The sequence below is a fragment of the Triturus cristatus genome, chromosome 8 (genome assembly GCF_964204655.1).
Source record: "Triturus cristatus chromosome 8, aTriCri1.1, whole genome shotgun sequence".
Taxonomy (NCBI): Eukaryota; Metazoa; Chordata; class Amphibia; order Caudata; family Salamandridae; genus Triturus; species Triturus cristatus.
The window spans coordinates 184259043-184283563 of record NC_140591.1 but is presented as its reverse complement, the minus strand read 5'-3'; the positions used below and the strand labels follow the sequence as shown (position 1 = coordinate 184283563).

At 44.6% G+C, this 24521-nt stretch overlaps 1 protein-coding gene across 3 annotated transcripts in view; it reads left to right on the top strand.

Annotated features, from left to right (window-relative positions):
• LOC146801785 (E3 ubiquitin-protein ligase TTC3-like) overlaps positions 1-24521 on the top strand; it is a 1762960-nt gene that overhangs the window by 72792 nt on the left and 1665647 nt on the right. For all 3 annotated transcript variants that reach the window (XM_085621278.1, XM_085621277.1, XM_085621276.1), the window contains exons 3-4: positions 2451-2496; positions 6627-6753. In XM_085621278.1, the coding sequence (XP_085477404.1) occupies positions 2451-2496; positions 6627-6753 (173 nt within the window). The remainder of the gene's footprint in view (positions 1-2450; positions 2497-6626; positions 6754-24521) is intronic.

Here is a 24521-nt window from a genome sequence, read left to right as displayed (position 1 = left end):
CCCGACGCAACTTCACCCCTATGCACCCGCAGCCTGTGGGCTAGGTAACTTGGGTACTCCGGTGCTCATCAGGATAGTGACTATCCTAGTGTCTAGTTTTCCAGTCTCGACTTCCTGGCTACTCCGGAAGTGTCCTAAATCTATCGTTTTCTAAACTGTACTATTGCTATTGACTTTTACGCATTACGCGTGAGTGTTTCCACTCTGCACCTGAATCCCGTGGGCCTCCCACTTCCTAACCTTTGGTAGTATAGTGTAGCCCCAGCGATTCCCTAGGCCTAGGCCTATTCTATTTCCGTGACAGTGGTCCTTATACCACTTACTTAGTATATGGTTTGCGTGGCCCCTAGGGCCTAACTGTATTACTTACCTGTGTGACTTAATGTATGCTTAAATAAGACTGTGTTGTACTTACCTCTAATCTCATAAAGAGTGCTGAGGGTTTGACTAGAATAAATACACTTTATTTTATATATATATCTGTTGTGGTGTCCTTTCATTTGGTATTCAAGGGATTATATATGGTATCACAGCTGGCTTCACATGCCATTCAGAGTTAAGCGTAAGACTGCTCTTGTCCATGCTACCACTAGGATAGCTGGTCTATAAGGTTGACTTTACAACCAATCACCATAAGGGTATTTGGACTGATATAAGGTGTACACTAGAACTAGTGACATCATACATCAGGCCAACTTCTCACACCTACCACACAACCATTTTGTGACCCATTGCAGTTGGGCAGCTAGGTAGTAAAGCTCCAGATGCTGGACCGCTAAACCTCCCTGTTCAGGCAGCGCATATAATTTTTGCAGTGCTACTCTGGGCCTTCCCCTATTCCAGATTAATCCGCGAATCAATCCTTCCAGTTCCCGAAACACACGCACTGGAACATACACAGGCAGGTTCGCGAAATAATACAGTAGTCGTGGTAAGACTATCATTTTAACTAAGGTGATACGACTCATAACATTTAGTGGTAGGGTCTTCCAAAACTGTATCTGTGTCTTAATAGATGAGATGGCGTGCACTAGGTTGCCATCCATTATATCCGCAGGGGACCTATATATGTAGACGCCTAGATACCGGAACGTAGTCGGATACCAAGTGAGTGTGGTTCCGTTAATGATTACATCAGACTCTGCCACGTCGTGCTGGAAAGAATAAACGCCTGACTTAGCCCAATTTACTCTGAGTCCCGATACCGCTTCAAACCTACGGAACAATGTGGATATTGCTGAAGGTACAGCGCGCAGGTCTTTGATATATAGCAGCAGGTCATCTGCGTAGAAGGATACTGCGTGAAGTCCATCACCTAGAGGGATGCCCCAGTCCATACCACTCTCTCGGAGCAGAACTGCCAGTGGCTCCATAGCAAGGGAAAATAGCAGCGGGGACAGTGGGCATCCCCGTCTGGTGCCCCTCGGAACACGTATTGCGTCAGCAATAAGCTTACCCGTGTGGACTCGCACCGTGGGGCGCTGGTACAGTAGTTGTACTAGTTGTAAATATCCATCCCAAAGCTCATACTTTTGTAGAACTGCTGCAAGATAAGGCCACTCCAAGGAGTCGAAGGCCTTTTCCAAGTCTAACACCAGACCGCCTGAGTGCGGCCAGCGCACCAATGCGTACGTCTGGAGCCTGAATAGTCTACGTATGTTAAAAGAGGTGCTTCTGGTCGGGACAAATCCGTTTTGGTCATGGTGAATTAGAGTCTTTACAAACGGGGCTAGTCTCTTAGCGAGGATAGAGGCGAAGATCTTATAGGCTGTGTTCAACAGAGCCAGAGGGCGGTAGGAACCCAGGAGGTCGGGATCTCTGCCCGGTTTCAGAAGGGAGACCAGCAACGCCTCATTTTGTGTAGGCGTGAGTGTCGATTCCTCTAATGCTCTTAGCAGCCGGAGGGACTAATTGCGCCAGTTAATTAAGGAGAGGTGCATTCGTTCAGCAGACCAGCTCTATTAGCTTTCTTCGAGCCAAAGGACCTAAGACTGATCTGCCACTTTGTTAAGTTTTTAACAACCGTGGAATACAACTTAAAAACACAAGAGTTGGCAGGAAAGGAGGGGCCCGGCTACGTAGAAATGTTTTAGTATGTCATTACACAATGGTTTTGTGGCGAGTGGTCTTTTTTAAATATTGATACCGTTTATATGCAAATGTTATGATATTGCAATGATTTGAATTAATTGCTCAATAAAATCTAACTGGTAACTAGAGAATGATCACTGGAAATGTGCAATGATGTTTAACTAACAATTCACTTAACATTCTGCAGTTGTCAGGGGCTGGCAATGATATGTGGTTACTACAAACTGTCAGATTACTGAAATGTATAAGGAGGACCTTTAAAGAAACTGGGGACATAATTTATAATGGCATGACCAAACACATCTGTATTTGCTGTAAAACGGGCTTTTGTTTACAAATCCTTGTTTTCTGTTTTTCAGGGTCACAGTAAATGTTTAAAAATTACCCTCTATGATGACAATACTAGTAAGTAATTTATTTTCTCCTGTAAGGGTGCATATTTGTCTTTGTAAGTATATTTGACTTGTGCCAAGGGTCGCCAGGGAAGAGGGTATCTTTCACAGTCCCCGTGACTCCATCTGCCTTTCAGAACGGTTCTGCAGGTGCTTCTACTGAATCTAAGAAATGGGCTGAAAAGTTTGGTATGGCAGTGGGAGAGAAGAGGACTGTGGATACGTCTCCATTCTCACACCTGCAGTCCCCTTAGTACCCAATCACAGTGACAGCAAGAGTTGGCATCTCCCATTCCCCTACAAAACTGTACATATTCACAGGAGAAGAAGAGGCAGGATCTGCAGTTTAGACCACCGGTTTGAGGATAAAACCAGCAGTCCTCTACAGTAATTCTAGCTAGTTCCTTTCAATTGTTTTCGGCTATGTATTGCATTTTCCAGTGTGAGACTGCATAATTAATGCTTCATCTGGATCTTCTTTCAACAATTTTGTGATTGAGAATTTTGCAAAAGAAAATGCCATAACATTATAGATAAATCTGAAATTGAAGAGCATAGAAGACAATAATCCAAAATGTTACATACCGTCTCCGAGAGCCTTTTTTGGGGGAGTATACAGGGCGCAGGGGAAGGTATTTAGATTGGGAAAACGGGGGAAGGAGCTGGTTAGTGACTAGGGAAAATTTGTGTGTTTCAGTTCAGCATTAACAGGTAAAGATAAAAATCCTCGAACTTGCATACTTTCAATAGCCATAACTATATATAAGGGAACAATGCAACATTCCAGTTACTGGGGCTATTAGTCCTGTACAAAAATTCCCTGAGCCCTGACCTTCAATTTCTTTCCTGTTATAGGGGATAGGTAAACTAAACAGAACTGCAGTACCTAACATCAAGACATAAATGGAATATCAAGCCTAGGTAATTTGATATCAACAGAGAAAAGGATACATACACTAGCAGTAAAAATTAGTTCTGAGAAACTACCCCAGATCTGCTAAAAGACAGACAGTCCATCTTAAAGTTTTTTAATGAGTCTTATCATAGGCCCCCATGCGAGGCACTTGTGGGCTCCCACAGTATCTTAAAATACATAGGTTGGCAACAGCAAACAAACTAGCGATACTCATTTAGCTTTTTAAAGAGTCTGGCTACAGAGCCAAAGTGAAAACCACTGGAACTAATTGAAAATGTGTTGGTGAAAGCATATGAGAATGGGTGGATAAATGGACAAACTAGCGTCACATGACCACCAACAAGTCGGACTGTACTCCGTGAATGCAGTTTTCTTGTTGGAGTAGATCTTAGCATTCTTAATCCATAGATAGGATGCACTAGTGGCGTGTAAACCTTTCAATACACACAGCCTATTTTTTATTTGATCCTTTCAGACACATAGTTAATGCAGAGTTCTCTGTAAGTATGTGATCAGCTATGTTTATAGCACTCACCAGCATCCAAACCAAATGTTGGTCCTCCTGCTTCCACACATTTTTTTTGCTTGGAAAGTTTTGGAAAAAAAGGCTGGCTTAGTGATCTAAACAGTTGTTTAGAGCACCAGCCACCCACTCGAGAACATTTTCCAGAGTAAAGAAAGAGATTGAATATTTTTGAAAGAAAATGCCTAAAGATTTGACAATGATGTGAGATTTGAACCACAGGTCTTCATCTAGCCAGACTTGTGCATTTCCTAAACGTGTTAATAGTTGTCATGGATTTCTCAAAAATTAGTTGAAGGGACTCAATTGTGTGTCCAGATTATTTCTTTATCCTGAATAGAGTTGCATTTGGCTTCAGCCTGCTACCCTCTAGTGTTTAATCCCCTTAGTGCTTAGTATGTGTGGGTATAGAACGTTGTGACCTGGGTATCATTTTGTAGGTGCAATACCCTATCTCACCTGCCCCAGTGCTTTAAATAGTGTAGGCCATATATACCTTGGGACAGTTGGGATTCACTCGTAAAGCCAACATCTGGATAGGGGAACTGGTTACCTATCACCGACTGATCCTATAAGAGAATAATGAGAGTAATTATTGTAAGACCCTAGTTCAGTGGTTCTTATCCTGTGATCCGCTTACCCCTGGGTATCTGCAATGGCTACTCAGGGGGTTTGCAACACTTAGAAAGCAGGTTATTCAAGTATGTATAAATAAAACAGCAAAGTATAAATTGAAAATTTGAAACCTTCTATAAGTGTGAAGGACTCTGAAATTGTTGGCTAGAAATTAAGTTGGTATCCTCAGATTGATTTGTGGGAGCAGTGCAAGTACATCTAACAGAATATAGTATGGACAGTGGTTGGCCCAATTGAATTTAGAAAAGCACCACCATTCCCATAAAAGTTCAGATTTCGATTTTTTTATGATTAATTGTGAATTTTATAAACTATTTCGTTATCTGTGTATTTGTTAGATTGTTTTTCCCTACATTTTTAGGTCTAACCTAGGCAGCGCTTGCGCTGTCTCTTCGAGACATGCTGTATTCAGGATATGAGCATAAAGCTCCGCCACTTTCCGCTCATCTTTTTAATTGGCTCCTGTCCCTGTCCTTTGAAAATGGTGGCTTTTAATTTGTCAATAGGCTTAGTAGTACCTCCTTAGTACCGCCTTGCCTCTTCTTGTAACCTCCCATGAGGACACCCTGTTACAAGTGTTGTTACTCCCTAGGTTTTAATTACAGACTCAAGGCACTATTTTCTTAAAAGGCTTCAGACAGGACACACACTTGGTCCTAAGCTAGGCTGGCAGTGGTTACTTCACTCACTAGAACATCTCACATTTATAGGAGACAGTCTATAAATTTCCCTTCATCAGCTCTACACAGAGCACTGCACCAAGACATGCAGCGCTGGTGCCTTGCTCATTCGGGACCTCTAGGAGCAGCTTGCGGTACTGCACCGAGACATGCAGTGCTGGTGCCGTGCTCACCTCGCAAGCATTTGCAATGCACTTGGTCTTGCATTACTGAAAGTATGAGCTGTTGGCGTTGCATTATTATGTGTAACGCCAGTACCTCAAACTATCAGTAATGCAAGACCTATTGCATTGCAAATGCTTGTTGTGTATTGTTTTGAGGTTCAAATTGTCAAAATTACTTAGGCCAGAGTCCTGGGCGTCCAATTATGTATGAGTGATGGGTTGGGACCCAGATGGCCCGGATTCGAGTAATGGTTAAGTGCAGGTCTAGAGAAGTCAAAACGTTAAGACCCATGGTCCTATATGATACACTTACAAGGTTCTCCAGGTTATTTTAGTAGATGAGAAGTTCAACTGTACCTTCAACTGGAATGTAGTGGTGAAGAATGAGAAGAGCAATTTAAGTGTCCGTCTGTGACACTGGCCACCTCCCTGCCCAATGCCAGAGGTAGTCCACCATATTGAAGAGAGTGAACTAGTCGAACAGCACTGGCAAATTGTGGTAATTCGTCTCCACAATGGTCAAAATATCATCCCTCACTGACATCAGTAACATGTAATGCATCGCACAAAAACTCAGACTGCCCTTATGGAGAAGTATGGAAATTTGCAATATTACTTCCCTTTCCAGAAATCTGGCAATCTGTGTTAGAATGCTAATGGACTGGTACCGTATCGCAAGACCTAGGTCAAGTGGTGGTGTTTTCAGCTGGGGTTTCACAAGAAATCTCGAGTGTAATGGAACATTCCACAGCATTTCGCAGTTTACCAATGCATAACTAAAGTGAGAATGAGTTAGGCCACATTTCCGATTTTCCCCTAAATCCAGGTTATTAATGGATTCATGGACTTTCTCATATTTAATCCAAGTAATGCAGTGGTCCATGAAAACCTAATTTATTTAAATATATGGGGATTGTTACTGTACCATTGGACAAAATCGGAAGCCTCTAGGTAAAGTTTACCAGCCGCCTTCATTTCAGCCCTCATGTCAAGGTAATGTAAAAAAAATCATACATGTTGTGGTATAGCTTGAAGATCTTAGGAAACAACTAAGTGTTGGTGCACTTGTGCTGCAATTTGTTAGAAAACCAGTTTCAAACCTGGGTTTATTTATTTTATTGCTCCCAATGGGATATAGGGTACTGTTGATTACAAACATATTGTGATTGCCTATCATTTATCTATTTAAACTATCTGAATATATATTTTTTTGTTTTCACACAGTTGATCCTGTTAAATACTGGCTCTATCGGCCAAGGAACGAGGTGCATGATGACTGTGAGGTTTTAAAGATCCGTATCTTCTGGTTGATGATGTTCGAGAAAAATGCTGTTGCTGATGAAGGGTGGAGGTAAATGAACAATCTGTTTTTATTTGCAACATAATATCCATTTAAAAGTAACGATGTTTTGTGTAACGATGTTTTGTGTTCTAGTTCATGTCCTTCACAGTTGTGACCTGTGTTAGCGTGACAGGAGCAGATCCTGTCCTGGAGGTGCAAGTCCTTCTAAAACCTCTTGTAGGGTTGGAGAGCTGTCTCTTTGACAGAGAACTTTGGTGTGCAAGGCATGGGAAGGGTAGCAGAAAACTCCAGTAGGCTAATATGCAACTCTAAATAGAAAACCAGTGTAAGGGGATACAGATTACTTGAAGCTGTGAGGAACAGTAGTCCGTGAGGGGGACTACATTTATGTAAAGCATGTTTTTAGTTGACCTGATATCCTGCACACTTTTACATGAGATGCTCATTTTCGAGCCATGCTTATGCAGGTGTCTGAGATTTAACACTGTGAAATAAGTCCTGATTGGTCCGGCAGTCTCCAGCAAGAATCCTGTGGAATCCTGAACAAGAGCCTACCTAAGACAGCTCCCTGTTTGCGCTTAAGAACCCCACACATCGGGGGCAGCAGTGATCGTGACACTAGTGGAGGGAACGCACACTCAGAACGGTTGCAACCTGCCTCACTTGTCTCCCAGCTGCCTCTCTGCTCTGGGAGCAGACTGCCTGGCTGTGGCTGGTCGAGGAGGCCACCCCCACCCCCTCGGGGACCCAAAGTGTGGTGCTGCTTCTGGACTGCCCCTGATAGACGGTGTGGGGTATCTGGAGGCCGAGGTAACTTGCTGGGCAGGCCTAGTGGAGGATGGCTTAGTGATGGAGCGAGTAACCTGCGGGTGGACAGTGTGGGCAGCGAAGAGTGCTAAGGGTTCTATATGGCCGAGGATATGCCGTATTCTAGACAGGAGCAGAGCACTGCACTGAAGTGATGCATGGCTCCTAGAGACAAGTGCAAGTGCTGGTGGCGCGGGGCCTTGGGGCATGCCTTGCAGGAGAAAAAAAATTGTGTGCGACCCCGAAGGATCATCCCTCAGCCCCACTTTCTTCAAAAAGTAAATGACGCCCTCCCCCTGGCCAACACCATCAGATCACACGGACTCAGCATCATTTACTAAGCCGAAGACACCCAGCTCATCCTCTTGTTTTCAGAAGACCCCTCCACCACCAGAGCCAACTTCCACAGAAGTATGATGAAAGTCACCAACTTAATGAAAGGGCGACTGCCTCAAGCTGAACACGGACAAGGCCGAAGTCCTCATCTTTGGGAATAACACTTTGCTATGGAACAGCATGTGGTGACCTGTGGAACTCTGCCCACCCCCTTCCCCAACAGACCAGGCCCACAACCTCTGCATCATCTTGGACATCAAGCTCTCTATGAAGCAACAAGTAAACACAGTCCCATCCACCTTCTTACACACCCTACGCATGGTCCACAAGATCTTTAAGTGGCTCCCAGTCGACACCACAAGGACCGTCGCACAGGATCTTGTCACCATCAGGCTGGACTGCGTGAACTTTCTCTACGTAGGAATCATTGCACGCCTCCTGAAGAGACTACATATAATACAAAACACAGCGTCAAGACTCATGTTCGACCTCCCCAGATAACCTACTTTAAGAAGCTACACTTGCTCCCAATCCAAAAGAGATGCCAGTTCAAGATGTTGAGCCACGCATACAATGCCCTGGACCAGCATACATCAACAAACGCATGACTTGCCACCAACCGAGCAGAAGCCTGCGGTCTGCCTCCCTCTTCCTCGCTGAACCCCGACACCCCCCCCCCCCCCCCCCTCTCATTGATCAGCCGAGCCAACAGCGGAGGACTCTCTTTCTCACATCTAGCAGGGCATGGAACAACCTTCCCCGGCACCTCGGGACCACCTCATTGCTCCAGCAATTCAGGAAAGGACTCCAGACCTGTGTGTTTGATCGTACAGATCACCAAGCAGCAGCTAGCAACTCCAGCACCTTGAGACCCTCCCAGGTGATTTGCTGCGCTTTATAAATGATTGAGAAGGTCTCTGGACTGGGGTTAAGTGCTTTGCTGCGCATGGAGCAGCTGGAGAGGTACCGGAGCGGGGAGACGGGCCCTGGGCCTGGAAGGGCTACCTCGACCCCCCCCCCCCCTAACACCCCCACCCCTTTGCAAAAAGAGAGTGGACCAGATTGGAGAGCGATCAGCAAAGTGCGGGCGCCCGAATCACAGGACCCTACAGGCTGGCATCGAGAGGGGATGGGGGACTCTGCAGGGTTTTTTGTGAGGGACTCTGCAAGGATTTTTGTGAGGATGGCACAGACCGCACGAGCAATCTGTCCCTTTTTTCCTGACAAGCCACAGGAACATGTCACACTGAGACAGTTGTTGGAACTGGCTGGGTGTAGATGGTTGATAACCCACCTACACACTACTTTAGTGTCCAAGTTAAACAAGTGTCCCCTAATGCACGGTTCAAGTTCATACATTTTCATTACTTGCATATGACGTAAATGACCTCGCAAAAACTCACTATGATCTATTCTAAGACCCCTGTGGCATGCGACCAAGACACGGCGGATTTATTGCACATGACTTGGGAATGCCAGCGCATAGTGGGCTTCTGGAGAGAGGTAGTACTGTACCGGATTAGAATCACAGGGCTAGCACTAGAGGGATCATTTATACAATGCCTTTTGGCCATCATCCCAAGGCGGCAGCAGACGAAGATGGAAGCCAGGATGTTTGCCCTAGGAGTGGTGTTGGTGCGGCGACGGATTGCTATACATTAGGTGTACAGTGGAAGAAGGATTCGATGGAATGGGCAAAAGCAAATGAAATACACATTTGGGTTACAAGTTGAGGCAGTGGAAGACGACTTAGTAACCTGGGGTGAGACGATTAACAGGATGACAGAGCCCTCAGACGATGGACCCCCTTGAAACCAGCAGCAGGGAGGGAGAAGGTTGAAGTATGGGAAGGGGTAACCCTGCTAGACATGGTCCTAGGATTAGGATCTTTTGTACACTATCTGAAGGGATATGTGGAATACGAACTGAGTGTATTGATATTCCAGGATACGCAGCACCTACTTGACTGGTGCGTTGCTCAGTTGTTTATGGTTGTTCATAAATTTGAAAAAGCCAATAAAGATATTTTCAAAAAATTATTGTATTATCAGTATTGCCTTCTGATACCTTCCATGGTGTTTGTATGCGGAAGTCTGGTGGGCTGACTTGAGAACCATCTTGTACACAATAAGCTAAAAAACAGCTGAATCATGTCGACTATTTACAGCTGTTGGTAGGATCCTATCGACCCTAAATAGATTACTCTTTGTGCGGACGAGGGAACAAATTAAAAATGCAAATTAAATCCCACCAAAGCACTTTTTAAAAAGCGATCATTTATTTATGGATGACACGACAACTAAAATTACATTTGCAATCACATCTGAGGGAACAACCAATGAGGGTAACACAGGCCTATCGGGACTTGGATGAAGCTTGTCACCATGTGTGAGTAATGTTTGCAGCATAGGAGTTAGAAACCCCATATTAGCGAATGGTTCCTTTTTCTTCGATTTCATTTGTGTTTGTGATGTTTATAATTTGTTGGGGGGAGCGACAAGTATGCCTCTATAAAAACAAGCGTCCAATAACTTCCTATGTGAATAACCATTGAATTGAGGTAGTCCTGTCACAAACATCACGCCATTACTTGATCTTTTGGGTTCCTGTATGAGGGTGCAAACATATAGTCATCTCCCTGTTCCTTCAGAGATTTAAGACTAGGGAGAGATTGTTCTGAAACTAAAAATCTCAGTTTCATGCACAGTGTCCTTTGTCCGGCTGCTACCAACTAACACCTTGTTGCACTGCTTTTCGATCTCAGCTGGTGTACAAGACATTGGAATACTTATGCGTTAGGTGGATAACTTGTACCTCTTCAAAGACACCTGACTTTAGAGGACCTGAGGAACTGAACTCCACTGTAGGTCATGTTGACTCAACCTAGTAGCAGTAGCACACCTAGGCTTCGATTATAATAATGCATTCCCACAAGGAATTAATCAAACAAATTCTACTTGGCTAATGGTGTATGTATTACACTTTCCTTTCACTCACTTCCTTTCATTCACCAGTAGTATTCATGGCAGGCTACTGTAGTTTCCTCCCTGAAGTCTTACAATTTAAAATGATTGGTCCTCACAGCAACTCCTTGCTTGTACTACTCTTTGATGTTGGCAAATTCCACTCACATGTTCGTTCCACCCGCATGTTCGCTCCACTCTGCAGTTAGTTTCTCCTCTGTCCAAATACATTCCAGGGTGCCCTTGCCTCTCCACATAACCCAGTGCTCAGCACAATTCTGATCTCCATTCTCCTCCAGTAGACTTCAGTACTCCTGTTACACTCTCTTTCAATTTAAAAGACATTACATTTCTATTTGTGTTTCGTAAGCAGTAAACTGATCAAACCTTAATCCCTCCACTTGGCTCCTAGTACAAGTTATGGAGCTGTCACCATGACATCTCAACATTACAAGTGGTTGGGTCTGGCAGTGTTTTGTTTTCTAAACGTTTTCTACTTGCTGTCGATCTAGGCAGAGTCAGGATGGCTCACTATGGCGTTGACCATAAGCCCACAGTGCCCCATTTTAGTGAATCCTAGGTATGTCGAGAGAGTTCCTGAAAAATAATAAAGTGAGAAACTAAAGTTGAATTCAATATGAAGACATAGGGCGGTCGCTGGATCAGTAATTCTAATGTTTCCATGGGATCTTTTTGTGTTGCCAATGTATCAAGGTAAAGATAGTGTCCCTGACACTCATTGACTCTATGTTTTGTATTATGAGCTCATTATTCAAGTTCTGTCTGCACTGCAACCAAAATGTAGCTCTTCAAGTCTCCCAAGAGACAATAAGTTGGAGGATTGTTATGCAGGTTCACTTTTCAAACCAAAAACTGTAACACATTGTATTAATATATTGTTGGTGTCCTGAACAATAATGGACATGTCAGGTTAGACTAATCTCCCAACACAGAAGAAAAGTATTAATCTGCAGAGAATATGGGATTTTCAGAGAAGAACGTGGTAGCGACTTTTGAGGAGACTCTAGGGAAACACCACTTCAGAGGTTTTCTCCCATAATGTTGCGGCAATTGGGTCGACTCACCAAAGGTGGTAAGACCTTAAGTTTACAGTGCCCCCAGAGCAAAACAACTTCCAGAGCCCTCCAGAAGAGAGGGCAGTGTAGTCTACAGAGAAACGGCCGAGGCAAAGATGTTCAAGCAAATACAGTGGGCCGCATAAGCACTCTCTACATGTGTCCGTCAAATGAGTGGTTGAAATATCCCATTTTACTAGGTCCAAGGAGAAGGCACCTGGACAGGATTTCCCAATAGGTAACGATTCAATTTCAGTTGATGATCAAGCTGGAATAGAGAGTGTTTTGACATTGGAGGATAAATATGAAAAACCCAAAAAATCTTCTGATATCATTGATGATGAAAAGAAAGAAAGCACTTAACGGTGAGAAAGTCTGGCTTAAAAAAACTTTTTAGAGAAGGCCATTGCTGCACCGTAAAATGCTAAAATCAGTAAGCTTCAAAAGCAAGTTTGGAGGTCAAGCCCAGGCACAAAGGACGGAGCAAGATACGCACATCTAATTATAGAACTAAGTCACTCCTTGATCAGGCCAAAAACTTATTGGACGGCCTAAAAGGCATATGTGCAACCAATATAAACTGTTGATAGATGACGAAGATTGTTGATTTATAATAACTGCTGCTATGAAGAGGTCTAGAAAGGCAGAACCCACACAGAACCCACAAGGGAAGATCTGACCTCTAAGTAAGACACAGTGCCCTAAATGGGGTGAGGGGATGTAAGAAGATGCAGACTTTCATATTGTTCAAGGCTGTACACAGATAGTAAACTACTGGGTGAAAATTCACAAGCCAAATTAATCGCACATCACATGTATCAATCACTTGAACCCTGCTTTTTTGGATCTTTCCCGTGCCCTAATTGTAAAACAAATTCTCCAGCATGTTTCTAGACCTGGCATGTGCTGGCGAAATGGCAATGAGTTGGAATGTGGTAGATGCACCCAGGCTGGCTTTGTGGCAACAAGAAGTATTAAAATGGTCTGGATGGCAAAGTATACTGTTGCATACGCAGACCAAGAAAGGTGTGCATGGCTAATGGGTAGGGTAGGCAGACAACAAAATAGCAATTTAGAGTCTTTTATTCCATTTCAATCATAGGAAACAATTCTGCCAGCCTGAATGTCTTGAAAACTAGATTGACTTCATCTTAAAACAAAGAAATTGCTATATTGTGGTCTGTGGGTCCAGAGGGGTTTGCCCACAATCTAGGATGGGTTGATATCTCCAATTTAATAAGCCATTATAGGGTAGAGTTATCTCGGGATTTATTCCCCTCTATTAATCTGACACGACAGGGGTGAAAATGTCTGACTTTGCCCAAGTGTGGGATACAATAGTGAGTGTGTTTAGAGAAGAGGCAACCAGTGCAAATCAGCTGGACCATTGAGCCACACTCACGGGTGGGAGAACACAGTACAGTAGGCCTTGCGTAGTGTGCCCACGGGGGATCACTAGCAAGAACAGCATCACACATCCAAGATGACACCAGCCCCTATACTATGAACTTGATAGGAAGGATACATTCACACTTCTACAACTCGATGATGGTACCTTTAGACCACCCTGGAGACCCAGGTTACATTTCTTTACCATTTTCTTTATTATTTTGTGATTGTTTCAACACAAGACTGAATGAGTTGCATCACCTTGAAAAAAGAGGTGATGTTACAATATAGTTGGTGTAATATTTCTGACAGTTGTGTAAAAAAAAAAAAGAGCGGGGCATCCTATTAAAGGAAATGTGCATAACAATTGTAGTGGTTGATTATGGTCATCGAACAATAAAATCTGTTTGAGTAAAAACACCAGGCATCAAGAGAGAAGACAAAATATATCACACAAAGGGAAACTTTGGGTGTCAGAAAATACAGATGGGGAACAAATACCACACTTGCAACTGGGCATTGAAGATGAAGACCCCATTAACAAATATCTTGAAAATTGTGGAGAGGGCTTCTCTAAACAAGCTACCTTAAAAGTGGTTTCACCGCTCATAGTGAAAAATATGTTAACCATTCCTGCATGATCCATGGTACATAAAGACTCATGTGGAGCCGGACTCCATTAGAGTATCAACAACAATCAAGAGAGCGCAATCCATTGCTTCTCAAGGTCTGCATCCAGATGAGGATAGTAAAATCCTGGAGGATGTGGGGAATAAAATATAGCTTCTACTATTCAGTGGCACATAGTTAACTTATGCAGTACTCTATAGGTATGCACATAAGTAATTGTATGATATGGTGGATTTAATAAAACACCTGCATGAGGAATATCAAAAGATTGCTAAATCTGTAGTGGAAGAAAGGGAAAATATAGGCAGCTGTTGCTTAAAATCAGCGTAGACTCTGCAAATATACGTAGCAGACAGTTAACAAGTGGGGCTGTTTTTTTGCTTCAACACAGGGCCCAGTTGCCACTAGAATTTTCTCTGGATAGTGTGGCGGGCCAATGATGAAGGATGACACCCACAGGAGTGTGTGAGGCCTAGTGTTATAATTTAGTAAACACTAGTTTCTTTTAAATAGGGAGCAACTCAGGACATTTGGCTCTCACATATCAGGCAAAGGTTCCTTTGGTGAGTTCCATAATTACAATGTGACAGTCCTATATGCTTTGTGGTGCTTTATATATTTTCTTGAATGAACGCATTAATTGATTGCCCACATTTCCTCTTGTTTCCTTGACCCCGGATATTTGCGATCATATGTGTTACAGATATTTCATATGCTAGACATAAGAAAAGCAGTAATCTATTAAATACAAGACCTCAGGAAAACAGTTTTTGTACCTCATGCTTCCAAGGTTTTGGGCTCATCAGTAACCTGATGGATAGTTCAAACCATCAAAGCATTAAATTCTAAACCCTTATTTGCCAATGTTTTTAAACCAAGGGTATACTTCACCAGACAGAAACTAGCTACTCTAGCATTCATGGCCAATATATCCATGTAGAGGCACACAAAAAAAAACTTTACTGGCTCATACATTGCTTAAGTGTTAATTTGGCACTACTCCCACTTCAGAGCTTTCTGCACAGATGGTTATATTCCGCTAGGAATCCGGAGATGTTTAATGCTGCAAAAGGCACTAGTTACCTCACTTGTAACAATGGTGTTACAGGGAGTGCTAGAGCTTGTTAGACAAGATGGTCATTTCCTGAGGAGACTTCCGAGGCCGGATCCACCATCCGGTGAAACTGTTCGCCCACTGACACCATAGACTGCATAAATCTATACCGGCATGTGTATGAAACCAATTGGAGTGAAGTCCTGCCTTTTGCGGGGTGAGGTGTGACGTAGAGGCTAATGACTGACCCGTAGGAAGCGAGCAACTTATCACTGAAGAATGGCTCAAACAACTAACTGCACTCAACTGCACCCCTCATGTTGTTGAATCCACGAGATCAGTAGGCATAACTCTAGACAAATACTTGAATATGCAAGACCACATCAGTGCAATCACCAGAGGAACCCATCACCAACTCCACACTCTAAGGTAAATCAAACCGTACCTGCATCCAGATGACTTGCAATTAGCAGTCCAATCCCTAGTTATCTCCCATTTAGGTTATGGGAGTGCGACCCAGGCAGAGTTACCCAAAGCTAGGCTGGCCCCTTTAAGGGCTACACTGAACTCAGCTGCAAGACTAATCACAGGATCAAGAAAACATGAGCAACTCTAATACAACTTAGTTACCTCTCTCTTGAAGCTAAGATTCAGTTCAAGATAACCAGCTTGACACACAAAGCTCTTCATCACAACACTCCCGTTTACTTGGCAAAAAAACTCAAACTATCTGGTATTAGTTGGTCCCTAAAAAGTTCTAACTCTCTACTGATGAAACCACAGATTTTAAGAAGAAAGGAACCCATAACTGCTCCATTTCTGGTCTTGCCCCTAGAATATGGAACGCGCTTCCTCCTGAAACCAGATCTAAACTTTTGACCTCCTCATTCACAAAGAAGTAAAACGGTTGCTCCTGCATAAATACCTTCAACAGTAGACCTGAAACCTCTCAAATTGACTTTTATTTCTTGTATACAGCTCTGGTAGCCTATTCTACTATGCAATTTTGGTACCTTATATCTGTTATGTGTTGTGTTGTTCCCTTTTATAATTTTGTATGCTTAACCTGTTGTATCTCCAGTATTTTCTATTTGGATGTCTACTTGTTTAGCATGTCTGCATCTCTGTATAGCGCTCTGATACCCGAACAGGTCATGTTCGCGCTTTATAAAACTTCCCAAATAAATAAAAACACTGTGTGGCAGCATTGTGTGTCTACTGTGGCCCTCTTCCGCTGGGTTGCAGCCCTTTCCGAATCAGTGGGGTGCACTGATAATTGGTAATGATCGAACAAGCCGCACCGGCCCAGTGAGACTCCTTTCCCACTCTCTAAATGCTTCTGAATCAGTGTGCCTGGCTGTTCAGCAGCAGACAATAGGGCCCAGCACTTGTGTGCCTGATGTGCGGCCTGCGCATACCGTGGACCTTCTAGCCGTGTAGGGTACAGGCAGCCCCAAAGTGAGGATTATGTTGATGTGGTGCAGAAAGTCTGGGAGTCTGTGCAGCCCACTGACTCGTGCTTCATCACGCATGCTTGGGATCCTGTATGTGGGACTGCAGTGGGGAGCCTATGGTGGAGCTGAGCGGGCCTCCGTGTAGAGCTGATTGGCCTGTGCTTGGATCTGCGTGGCCTGCAAAGCGTATCTGGGGTATGCAACCTCAGTAGAGCCCTGCTGAGGAGAAGCATGGACAGTTCAGGAGGGAAGGTAAATTATCTCTGCCTGACTCTGTGTGAGATGACCGAGGCCTTGCATTTACCATCACACACAGCCTACCAAGACTAGCTGCATGGACAAATCAGATGGGAGACAGGCCCGACTCACGTTTGAGGAAGGCAAGAAGAAGTCCAAGGGCGTTTCCCATGTGTCTGAGCTGGGAGATGCTGCAACAAGCTCACATTCCCTATACCTCATGGCTGATCCAGATGTCAGATCTCTGCTGCTGTAAATGAGGTAGCCTGGCTACAATCAATTTCAAAATAAATTCGCTGACCTACAGCAAGGTTGTCACGAAGGTGCACCTGAGGAGACAACACAATAGGCTATACCTGACCGAATGGCAGATTTCGGACATTGAAGACGATGCTGCTCAACAATCAAAGCTGCAAAACTAGATGAAAATAGAACTAGAACGGATTAAAACTAAAAATGAGGACTTGAAGACCTGCTGACGGCACAGTAACCCTGGACTAGTGGGAATCTCAGAACCCACCAATATGCTGCGAGGTGAGAACCAAATTGAGAATCTGCTCATTGACATTTTCGGGTGTGAGCACCTTTCAGGTGTTTGTGGTAGAGAGTCCCTGGTACCCCTTCATGAGTGCTTATAGTCCAGTTGCTTAACTACATAGATAACGTTTTACAACTCTCTTGTGGGAGAAATGGCATACCACACGTGGGCTCCACTCTTAATTTAGCCTGATTACTCTCAAATAGTTCAAGACACTAGACACAAGTTTTTCCCTCCCAAGAAAAAACCCTATGATCTAGGTCTTCATTATGCAATGCTGTACTCTGCCAGACTTCAAGTTCTGTGCAAGGGAGAGCCACATGTGTTTAACCACAGGCAACACCAACAAATTTATGTCGTGACTTTGGGACAGCCAGGAGCTTGTCTGCTAGATCCCACGTGGGCTACCAATTGGAGGAAGTGTGAACCCAGATTTATACCATAGGCATGATGACTTTAATAGTGCTACTCTACTCCACAGTACTTTGAAATCGTTGTAGGTGCCCAGGCCTCCTGTAAAATGATAAACCTGCAAATGCAATACCCTAGCTATGGCCCCCTGGACAATAGCGGCCCACTGATGGCGAACCTAACCGCTCTACTCCAGTCAGATATTACATTATAATTACATTTGCAACAGGCTGGAGAAATATTCTGCATGCATAGCTCCTCTGGCCTTCCTGAGAATTTCTGAGTTATACTTGCGAAAGTATACAATGTAAAATGTGGTTACAGTTTCTTGTTAGGATAGCTTTCCTAATTGGGGTTGTCATTGAGATGTTGGGGCGTGATGTGATAGGGCTGCAGGGTAGGGTGTTGTTCGGAAAATGGTTTCAATACAACACTACATACAGTGCATTGCTTGACGCGGCAGGCTGGCTGCAAGCATCGATCCCTGACGTGATGCGAGAAACACCCAATACTGAATCTCCAACATATAATCTCAAATTCCTGACTGGGAATATTCGCGTTATTATTGTACCATGTAAGGCCGGTTTCATACTCCTCTTTCTCACATGACCTAATATAGGCATAGCCTTTATTTAGGAGATGCATTTTTACTGCCTTCTTCTCTGCATATGTGCGGGGGTAGCCATATTGATCAGAAGAGAAGTTTAGTTTCAGTCCCTTAGGGTCAAAGTGGATTCATTTGGATAGGCGACTTTGATATCTCCATGCAGGTTGGACTTGATTCTACCAGCATTGGGGATGGGGGGGGGGGCAGCAAGACCTGTCTGGGCCCACACAGAATTACAAAATGTAATGACCCAATATGGACTGGTGGAAATATACCATGCCGGTCGGATAGCAAAAGGCTCCTTTCACTCAACGGTACATGGTGCACACTCCAGGATAGAGAGATCTGATGGGATGGGTAGACTTGGTGGCACAGCTTCCCAGAACCCTGTTGGAACAGTCACCACTGGTGCTCTCCCTGAGTGCCCCCTCGGTAGTTCGCAGCTCCAGGCAATGGCGTCTTTGTGTGGAAGAGCTGCTGGATGAGTTCTTTCTGACTGAAATCAGACAATCAATAAGCTCCTACTTCGAGCTGAACCAGGGCTCAGTAAGTGTGATTGCGATGTTATGGGAGATGTTTAAGGTACTCATAAAGGGAGAATGCATTTTCAAAGGGTATGGTATACTCCAATCCCTTTGTGGACTGCGAAATAAATTGGAATACGAAATCGGATTACTGGAAGGCGCACTAGCCAAACACTGATCAAAGCACATTGGTGACATTGGACCTTCCTTGGAGCAGTAGAGCATGAAGTTAAGTTCTTTGAGAAATACATGGCAACTATGCATTATGGCAAAAGTGACCGTAGTGGCAGAACTCTGGCTGGTAGGATTCGCCCTCCATGGGCAGCCTCCGATATTGTTAAAATCCAGTTCCCTACAGGACAGGCATTTTACAATCCGCATAAGGTACTGCGAGAATTCACCTACTTTTATTCTGATCTGTATACAAGTACAACACACAATACAACTCTGCAAACAAATGAATACCTAGAGAAGGCCACCCTAGTGTGGTAAGAACAATACCAGTGGGAGCCTTTTTTTCCAAAGAATTGTTCTTTATTAGTTTTTACAGTTTTACTCCACAGTGCCACATTTCCGCTAAACATTGCGCTGTCCTCCCAAATGCCCCCGAAGCCTTTAATTCAATTGTATGGTTGTATCTCATTACTAACTTGGAGAGGATGGGGCTGGGACATGACCTGGTGAGATGGATGTCCCTCTTATACATGGATCCATAAGCTTAAATAGGAGTCAAACTAGAATAACCCCTGGTTTCTATAGGCATGGGTGCCCCCTCTTGCCCATTCTTTTTGCGTTGGCATTTGAGACCCTACCCTGCACCATTCCCACAACTATTACTGAGGAATTCAGTTTTCCACACCCGGCTTATGTTATGTTATTGAATTTTGTAACGCGCACAGCTACTCCTAGGAGTGTCCCGGCACGAGCCTGAAGGGTTCCAGAAAAAAGGCAATTAGAACAAGAAAGTTTTGAGCTGTTTCTTAAACTGACTTAGCTCTTTGATAGCGCGCAGAGAGACAGGCAACGAATTCCAGACCGTCGCAGCCCTAACAGCAAGTGATCTACCCCCCATTCTTTAGAGGCACACCCGAAGAATCTGCGCAAGCAGCTGAGAGGACGATCTCAGATGCCTAGTAGGCAGATAGAAGGCAAATGGTTTTCTGAGATAAGGTGGACCTCCAGCGTAAAGAGCGCGATGAGCTATGACCAAGGCCTTAAACTCAACCCGCTTCCTCACCGGGAGCCAGTGTAACATGCGCAGATGATGCTCAGTGCTCATCCTAGCCGGAATGTTCAGCACCAACCGGGCTGCCGCGTTCTGGACCACCTGTAGCTTTTTAAAAATATAGTCAGGAAGGCCCCAATAGAGCCCATTGGCATAGTCGACCCGGGAGAGGATCAAAGCCCGAACCACTGTTTCCTTCGCTGATCTTGGCATTAGTGGAAGAAATTTCGTGAGAGACTTTAGTATCCCAAAACAACTCCCCGCCAGCTTTTTAATCTGGGTTAAAAAAGACAGCTGCTCATTAAACCAGACCCCCAGGTTTTTGACTGGGAGGCCTGAACACGAAGGCAAGGGAAAGTCAGATGGCCGGAGTGATTCCCTAAAACGAGGGGGAAAATTGCCATAGAGGAGGATTTCAGTCTTTGCCTCATTACATTTTAGTTGAGCCGCCGAGAGCCGTTGAAAAACGGCTGTCGGGCACTCCTGCACCCTTACGGTGGAGGAATCCGATTTGCCCCAGGTGAACAAACGCTGTGTGTCGTCGGCATAGGCAACGATCTTGGCACCTCGTTCCTCCGCCAGATGGACCAATGGGGTGATGTATAAATTAAACAGCAGGGGGCTCAGAGAGGACCCCTGCGGAACTCCCGTGGTGACCAACTGCGGGGGAGACGAGAAAGGCGGTAGCCAGACCTGTTGCGACCGTCCCGTAAGAGTATTCCAACCACTTCCAGGCTCGTCCAGTGATACCAATATCCGCTAGTCGGGCCAAGAGCAGAGCATGAGGGACAATGTCGAACGCTGCCGACAGATCCAGCATTATGAGGGCAGCACTACCGCCCGAGTCCAAACAGTTGCGAATTACTTCCGAGACCTCGAGCAGGGCGGATTCAGTGCTGTAGGCAGCTCTGAATCCTGATTGGGCTGGATGCAATAGACTGAACCCCTCCACAAAGTCAGTGAGCTGTTTGTTGACAGCCTTTTCTCAAATTTTTGCGAGACAGGGGAGCAGAGAAATAGGCCGATAATTCCCTGGGTTCCCCGGGTCGAGCGAAGGCTTTTTTAGTAATGGGAGGATATTTGCCTGTTTCCACCCCAAAGGGACAGTTGCCTCTTTGAGGGAGAGGTTTATAAGTGTATTGACCTCCTTGTTGACCACTTCAGCAGTTGAGGCCAGTAATCTGGCTGTACACGGATCCGCAGGGGACCCCGATTTCATAGATTTCAGAATTTTCAGGGACTCCGACATATCTACAGAAGCAAAAGCTGGCAGCGTAGGGGCCACTCTTGGGGACATATCCAGATAAAGGCTCTGACCAACAAACGTCGCCTGAATGGCCCGCATCTTATCAATAAAATAATTAGACAATTTTTCGCACCAGGCAGCAGAGACAGGGAGTTTAGTAGTCATAGCCTTGTGGGCCATGAAGCTCTGGACAATAGAGAATATCTCTCGAGTTATTACTAGCGGACTCAATTCGTTCAGCGTAATAGAGACTTTTGGCCTTTCTAATGGCCAGATAGTACACCTTCTGGGCTTCTCTGAGGGTCTTTTTAGCCTCAGGGCAAAAGCCAATGCGCCAACCACGTTCAAGCTTTTTGCAATGTTTAAGCATTTTTAATTCGGCTGAGAACCATGATTTAGAGGGGGAATTCCTAGCACGACGGCGACATGAGGGGGGGAGAGAGAGAGTAACCACTACCCGCTCAATCCAATCCGTAAAGCAGGCCAAGGCCCCTCTCAGGTCAGCAGGAAGAGCTGTCCTAGAGATTTCTAAGAGATCCTTGAAGGCAGCCGGATTAATTTTAGCGGAAGCAGGGCTAGAATTGGCCTGATAGTCCGCGGCCTCTTCTCCCACTAACCACGTGAAGCAAGAGAGAAAGTGATCTGACCAGGGGACTGGAAGAGGATTCTCAATACAGATAGGGAAGTTGGAACAAATGGGGTCCAAAATATGGCCCCCGCAGTGAGTCGGGAGACTGACCCATTGGGTGAGCTGGGCTAGATTCAAGGAATCTAAGAGAGACTGAGTGTTTCCCAAATCCGTCTGATCCAGATGGATATTAAGGTCTCCCAGAAAGAGATATTGGGAAAAACGCAGGGCTCGAGGAACGATGACTTCCTCAAGACGGCTAAGAAAGGGGCCTGCAAAGCCGGGCGGCCTATACACCAGCGTCCCACCCGACGTAGAATGAGCCAAAAAAGCAATGGTAAAATCCAAGAATTCGCCCTGCCCCAATGCAATGTTAGAGCCTTGAGTGACCTCCCAAACATCCCTATACACAATAGCAACGCCACCCCCTCTGCCACAAGGGCGGTCCGCTCGTGAGATTCGGAAGACCGCTGGAATGGCCATCTGAACAATAGGGTTGGAGGAATCATTCAGCCAGGTCTCAGTGATGAACAGAAGGTCAAGATGTTGATCCAGGATAAGATCGAAGATATCCTGGTAGTGTCTCACCAGCGACCGAATGTTGATCATAATTTCTTCATGTGCAGATGTCCTACTGATGATAGTTAGGGATCCCAAGAGGAATCTTCCCCCAATCATACTAGAACTTGGTTGGGCTTACAGATTAACTAGGAAACATTGCTCCTTATACCACTGACAGTGGTCGCCGCTTGCCCAGAACTTGACTTCCCTCTACGATTATGCTGCGGGTATCACTGGGGGGCAATCGAACCTGGGTTTGTAGTCTTGGACGTGGTCCAGGTGGGGACAGGCAATGACAGGCTTACCTTTGGCCAGGTCAGAAAAACTCACTGTTTTAATTGCTTTGGTTCTTCTCCCTTTTCAGCTGTGTTTATTAGAATGTTCCAGCCCCAAGTCTGAACATAAAACTCTTCCAGCCATTTGTACAAATCAAAATGTTCCAGCCACAAGTATTTAGCTCCTACGCAGTTAGTCATGGGGTTTATCACAGTCTGAAGTTAGGTGTCACACTAAGTCAAAACAAGCATTGGCATAGCCAACAGGTCTCGCCTTTGGGACCTTATACGTGTTTAGTTATGCAGCATAATATCCTTGGTGCAACATCAACTGTTGCATGGCTAAACACGTATAAGGTCCCAAAGGCGAGACCTATTGGCTATGCCAATGCTTGTTTTCTTTGCGGTGGAGTGATCATTTAGAACATAGGTGCACGCTATACCAGACAAGCGTGAACAAAGCTTTTATGCAATAGAGATAATGCATCACTAAATTAGGCACCAATATAAAACGTACACATTTATGGCTCCTATGTAACACTAAAGGCAATGAGGACTGGCGACTATGAACCCAGGATTATAACTTAATGACATTATAAGATAAGATATTTTATTTTGCTTGATTAATTAAATTCTGTGCGAATACATAACAAAGATTCCCATTGTACACAGATAAATACAATTAAAAGTAATTAAAACCGCATAATGTAAAAAAGGACATCCACTGCATATACACTCGGCTGTTTTTGAAGAGATTATCATAGACCCTTACGACTAATGTAATGCTATCTGACAATGACTACCACCACTTCTCAGGTCGGATGGCACAGCTTAACCAGGTCCATTGTCCAGGTTAGAGTCTTGGTGATTAAAGTGCAAGTACATCTAAAACAAGATAGTGAGGTAATGTTACACTTCAAAAGCATTTTAGTGGGTTTCGGACAATGACAGGGTTTTAAGTCTCTTAGTTACCTTCTCAAAATCTTTTGTTAGCCGACAGTTAAGATGAACATAACTGGGATTGAAGCAAAGCTTAACTGCCTGCCTACAGAACCGGATGCCATAATACCTATAAAAAAAAAAAAAAAAGGACGTAACAAAGACAGTTGCAGATAACGTGAGTAATGACTTCCTTCCCACTTCCACATAGACAAGTCGGAGTGTCTTCCTTCCTTTCCCATGTTGGAAGGTGGGTTTGATCGCAATTACCCCCATGCGTACCCTTAGAACGTTTTCCTTCCTGTTTATCTTGATTCCAGCACTCAAGTAGGCTTGGGGTTTTAGCCTTACATAGTCACTGAGCGCTATCCAGCCGTGGGCCTTTTTAGTAAGAGTTGCTTTGTCATCTAAAACAGATAGCATAGATGTTGTTTTTCTCACTGCTTTTTTGAAAGAAAGGTGATCCGTTGGAAAGGCACAGAGTTCAGATAGGCCCAGTAACTCAATAGAGTCAAACAGATAGTCCCTGGCTGGGCATTTTTCTTGATTGTGCAAGGCTTTTCATAGGTGGGAGTTTAAAGATCCTGCCTCAGCACTTCGGATTTTGTGCCAACTTTTGACGTAGGTGCTCCTCCTTTCCACCGTTTGTCTTTGGATCCCAAATTCTATCCGGATTTGAGCCGGGGAGACATATTTTGGGCGGTGGAAAATTGCTTTGTAGGAGTTGGCTATTATGACGTCTAAAACTGCTGCATCTTTACCTTTTAGAGCCTCACTCCCATAGGCCAATGTCGGCAGCAATTTGGCCCTCAGGACCTGCAAGAAGGGATCGAGCGTGAGGTCGGGAAGCCGTCTCTTCAGTGACTTCAGTGCTAAATACGTTGTGGTCCCCTTTCTTGGCATGGATTCTAACTGA